The following is a 6,000-nucleotide window of genomic DNA, read 5'->3' as shown; positions in this document are numbered from 1 at the left end:
TTAGCGGCGATCTCTTCTTAGTATGAATTTACACAAATTTAGCGTTGACAATGACAAGAATGTTTGCATAAATGTTGAGATGAGTCTTACGTTGAAATCCTGGTTGAAATTCCAGTAAGCCTGGCGGATGATCTCGTAGACATTTTCGACTTCGTCATTCTTTACAGCCTGTACAAGCATGTCATTCGTATCTGAAGGCTCGTACGTCTTGAAGTGTGTCTTCAACAGGCTAATGAAACTCTCTGAAAAATAACGTACATAGCAAGACATTGCATTCTCAGTTCACGTATATTATATATTCAAATAAAATACCAGTGTGCTCCTTACATTGACGGTTAAGTTCATTGAATTTAACTCTTTACGTGTCAAAACATATATCTAAGCGTGCATTTTCAACGAAGCAAATTCAAAATAACACAAATACATATAATATTATATTTTGGATTTGAACTGTTCCATCTATTCAGCGTCGTATCTGTTCTAATTACATAACGGTTTTTAAATATAAACGATTAAAAAAACAACCAAAAATGACAACTGTGTTAATTGATCGTCACACGCAAAAATCAGTATGTAATTGAACCATTTATTCAATACCCTAGAAACATCCGCGATTTAGTACAGGGCATGGACAAAAAGAACACACTTAACCAGTAAGTTGTTTAAGATCGCAAAAGTAAGACATTTAGTGCATGAGTGTCGGTGTATGAAAACGATGACCTTTCAATGTTCATATTTTCAGTATAAATTCCATCCTCGATGCATTTCATCGATTGTTCTTCAGACAAAACAAAACTGTTTAAATATAAACCATTTCCGCTGAATTGAGAAATATTCGTTGTTGTGAGTTGCCACTTAACATATTAAACACACTGCTTAGTTGTATGAAGGTCATAGGTCACGCTGGTAATGCGGATAATTCGATAACCGATGGCACTTTGATAAAAGAAAAAAAGAAAAGCCACGCTTTTATAATGGTGTATCCTTTTGTATTGGGAAAGAAAACAATCACGAAGAATGGTAGATTGTTGCCCCAAAAATAAAAAAATGCGTCTGAAAACAGCATGAACTGGATGAACAGTAAACATTTCAACAAAATAACACTTTTTAGAAATATTGCAAGAAATTGTTTGCTGTTACAGCATGGAGACTAATCACTGTGCTTCAAATACTTAAATTTTGAGTATTCGATGAAATATAAACGAAGATAGAACATAGTTTTAATAGGTTGTATTCATGAAGTTGCAGACACTTTGATTCCCGATACAGGACACTTCGGATAACGGAGACTTTAAACAAATTGGGCACTCTGATAACTGAGTTTCATATTCTACCTGAAATACATTTATGTATATTATGGTTATTTTTACCAAAGATTTTGAAGAACGAATCAATTTGCATAGTCAATCTCGACACATTGGAAATCTATGCAAAACTTTATAACACATGTGAAATATAACCAAGTGCGTTGTTCGTTTTCAAAAATCACATTACAATTAACTTATATTAATAATATTATAATTGCAATTATTAAATAAGATTTAAATGCTCCTTTCTGAAGAAATGTATTTCAAGTGACGACCGGAAATAATTGTCTACATAAGGAACTTTTTTTAGTTGTAAGTTGAGATTTATAGAGATCAAAAATACAACGGATCATGTGGATCAACATGATCGCGTTTAATTTAACTTATAACAAGGCTCTAGGTAACGGGAATGAAGGAATCGAGAAGAGGCAAACACACTTTTTTTCTTCCTAATAGGTTTTCATCTATGTCTTTTCCAAAAATTCGTGTTATTGTATATCTTGAAAGCAATACTGTGTAATCAACATAAGGCTTTTATTTTAAGTACATTGCGCTATATCAACAATCTTGCTGCAAAGAACGTAATTTAACATGATTAAAGTTCGTGTACTATGCGTATATCCGGCGGTTTGGTGACTCGAAAACTGGAAAATATATGGTCATAAATACTGTACTCATCAGACAAATCAAATTACTTTCACATTTATCTTTCATATTTTATACAAAATCATAATAATATTCCAAAGGGATAAGAAAATGTTTCGATAATTCGTTTTTAATTTACGTCGGTAAATACATTTTAATGTATTGCCCACGGGCGTAGATAACCTCCAAACATCGGGGGGGGGGGGGCGGTCCAGTTTTTGTACTGGGAATATAAAATGGTTCGTTTAAAAGATTTGTCCTCCCCCGTGGTTCCGAAAAAGTGTACAATTACAATTTATATGGTGCGTTTTGGGGGAACTTTCATGTTAATATAAATGCTCGATTCTTTTCTCATTCTCAGTTTGTAATGAAATCAGTTTGTACAATGCCGCCGCCCACGGCACAAAAATCTCAACAGTTATTATTTTCTTTCCAGAAACTTGTGCAAATTAAAACATAAAATTAAGTAAATATTTATGTATTTTAATGGCGGGTTAAACAAGTGATACTAGAAATAATAACATTTACATCACATTCACAAGAATCATTACATATATGATATTGTTTCAATGATTTCTAATCAATTAAAAAGTGTAATACTAAGAGAACAAAAATATTTTCAAACTTATTAATGTGTTCACGCGTATATTTACTAAAATTGTTTTAATTGGCAGTTACCTTCGAATTAAAGCGATACATTAAAAATAAAAGAATAGCCTGTCCTTAATCAAAACACCGACAGTGCAATCACGAAAAGGAACAATACAACAACGCGATGACATTTACCCCTGCCCCTAGTTTATGACACCTAACAAGGGCTATTGACACATCACTATTTCAACCTCAGAGCAGACGGAGAGGGGACACATGGCTTCTGCACTGACGGCCCGTTATTACAAAAAAATCTGGTTTTGGGACGGCGATTTTTTGGGGATTTTACGTTTTATTTATATAGCGATGACTAGCCAAAATATTGCTCAAATACGAAACAAAACTTAAATGCAACATGCTGTAATATTAATGGACATATTTATCGTTTATTTCGAATAGAAAGCACGTTCTTGATTTATTTCCAGCTTTTTTCATTTTGTTGAAATATTTACTGATCATTAAATTCATGCTGATTATGGATGGAATTTTATCTTTTTCTTTATATAATCCAACATTTATCCCCGAATATCTTTCTTCGCAATACGAAGTACTATACCATTAATCGACCAAACAATGTTCCGCGTCTGAAAGGCAAGTGAACCGAACATAAAAGCAAAAAAGCTGAAAAACTTCCGCCATCAAAGTTTCCGCATACCCGACGTGAAAGTTCTCTTTTGAAAAGCATTTTTTCTTTGCTCAAAATTATGATTTAATGCAGCAATATAATTACATCTTCTTACATTTTCCCGTCAACAATGCCTTCGGCTTGTAAGAAACAGTTGACCTATTTTTTCTATCTCCGATGAACACACTGGGTTTTAAATTTAGTAACATTAAAACGTCATTATTAATATCGCTTAACGGCGCTGTTTTTCATTCGAAATAACGTCATAGTTAAGCGGGAACATAAACGTAATAACGTTCGATGAAAATGAAACCGCCACTTGATTCAAACGCAAGCGTAAAGGAGTCTATTGCTGTATTCAGATTGTTAAAATTACAGCTAATATAGTCTTTGTGTTATATATTAATACGAACTGAATTTCATGTTTCCGTATTGGATTGGTGAATGAACTTTCTAAACAAATATGCGTAGTTTGTGCGTATGCAAATTCGGCGTAACTTTCCAGGAAAGTCATACAACAATACCATGCATTTTAATTCTAATGTTTTTTTCGGAATATAATGATACTTATTTCGTTAACATCAGATAAAATGTTCAATATTTATGAAATCAGCGTGGGAGGATTGTAAACGGAAACGGAAGACACATCTTCATTTTCAGCCTGATTCAAAAAAGGAACATAAAGCGTCAGAAGGACGGGCCGATGGTTGGAGATCATTTTTGGGGCGATTGCCTTCTGCAATCGCTCCATATGAAACATAATATACATTAAAACCGAAGAATACAGTCCGTTGCTGCAATTAACCTAACTGTGCATCCAGATTCTGCATTTAAAAACAAAATAGCTCCGATCGAATGGTCTTAATATTAATGCGCCACAAAAACACTGTGACAAAGTACATCTGTATTTTCCGTTGCAAAAATTGACCAATCAGAAGATGTCTAAGCTATCGAATTTTGTTTGATTTTTTAATAATAAATATTGCAGAGACAATTTTGTCGCTAGGCCAGCTTTAGCGTAGTCGGTAGAGCACTTGACTGTAAAACTCGGGGTCGTGGGTTCGAGTACCACGTTGGGAGATACATTTTTTCCTTTTATTGAATGGATTTACTTAATTCTTCGCCATAACACCCCTTTGGACAAGACCTTTCTAATGACTTATTTATCTTGAGTTCTGGTTGACATTGACCTTTAGACTCCAATTGCTCAAAAACAAACATTTGCCGGATCTTACTTGATAGTGAATGGATTTAATTTATACCTTGACACACACGGATGCCCGTGTGCTTAGGCGAGAACGATCCAGAAACCTAATTGTACTAACTAGAAATTACTGAATGGTTGTCGTTATCAAATTTATGTCAAGTTTGGAACTGGGTTGAATTTTTTACGTTGAACCCTGGTTGACATTGACCTTCAGTATCCAATTTCTCTTCTGCTTTTTTAAAGCAGCAATAACATTTTACCCCAATAGCTAAATCATATAATGTTGAAAGCCTGTCACCCTTCTTTACTTACAACTGTTTTCTTCAAAAAAGATGAGTGGTTGGCATCACGGTGTATAGTGTTTTAACGACTACAAAAGTGATTAAATGAAGAAGTTATGTTAAAACAAAATTTTGGATGGGCGTGGTCGATGTGGGCGGAGCGCCCCAGGGTTGGTAATGGGGCCATGCATAGTTGAGATTGACCGTGTTGTCATAAGAGATATTCAGTATCAATTTTAAGTAAATCGGTGTAGAAATGAAGAAATGTAAAAAAAAAGGAGTGAAAATCTCTGACCCGGCAACACTTCAAGCCCCATTCTCCACGTTGGGCGTCATTGTCGTCCGACCTAGCTACGCCTATGCGCTATCGGATAAATAGACAACAAGTCGTGGATATTTTGCCTGATTTGTTTGGATAGGAATAAATCCCTGTAACAAATATGTACATAATAATAATAATGATAATATATATATATATAGAAGAAGAATTAGAATAAAAACAATAATAATACACGAAATACAATCAATAGCAATGGCGGTATGATGAGCGCGACATTTCACAAATACTCAAATACCAAATAACAAATATCTTAAATAAGATAAAAACGTTAAATCCAGATAACATAACAATGACATATGTAAAACTATTGTATTTACCTGTAGGTTATAAATTAAAGCCTACAAATATGGATAGTATTTAATGTGCAATAAACATCGATCAGCCTTGTTCAATGGCTATGTGAGTTCTGCGGTGCTCGTGCAAAAAAAGCGGGAAGATAGGTTACATTCAACTATGTTAGATTCAACTAAAAAAACACATATACCCTACACTAAATAACCTCTATTACTTTTACTACTTCTGTAGCGGAGATCAATACAATTTCCCAACGCTTATGAAATAATTATCCGTCATTTCAGTATACGAATTATGAGGTTGAAGAAAAAAATCATAGATAGATAGATGTTTTATCCAGGAAAAGAGGCACTTTGCCCATCATTCCACATGTAACACATGACAAAGAAATATATAACCGGTAAACGGTGAGGCATGTTAAGTCATGTTATATATATGCACATACATATGGTAAGTTATAGATTAAGTCATAGATATATCGACATATAGTTTTGATTCGGGAAATGAAAATACAAAAATAAATAAACGTTTTAAAGCAAGTGAAAGAAAAACAAAAAGAAAACATCGAGCGTGTTTTAACCTTAGACCAAAATGATTGTTTTTTTTCGGAGAAAACTGTTAATTCTAGTTGATACAACAACTAAGTAGAC

The 6,000-nt window shown here is 33.8% G+C and overlaps 1 protein-coding gene across 1 annotated transcript in view; it reads right to left on the bottom strand.

The window, feature by feature from the left end:
* Positions 1–6,000, bottom strand: part of LOC127835653 (E3 ubiquitin-protein ligase mib1-like) — an 83,436-nt gene continuing 77,436 nt past the window's right edge. The window contains exon 13 of the mRNA XM_052362091.1: positions 1–242. Coding sequence (XP_052218051.1) covers positions 1–242 — 242 coding nt within the window. The remainder of the gene's footprint in view (positions 243–6,000) is intronic.

This window comes from Dreissena polymorpha, chromosome 6 (genome assembly GCF_020536995.1).
Source record: "Dreissena polymorpha isolate Duluth1 chromosome 6, UMN_Dpol_1.0, whole genome shotgun sequence".
NCBI classification, from domain to species: domain Eukaryota; kingdom Metazoa; phylum Mollusca; class Bivalvia; order Myida; family Dreissenidae; genus Dreissena; species Dreissena polymorpha.
The sequence above is the reverse complement of the archived record's forward strand: the minus strand, read 5'-3'. Positions and strand labels throughout refer to the sequence as shown.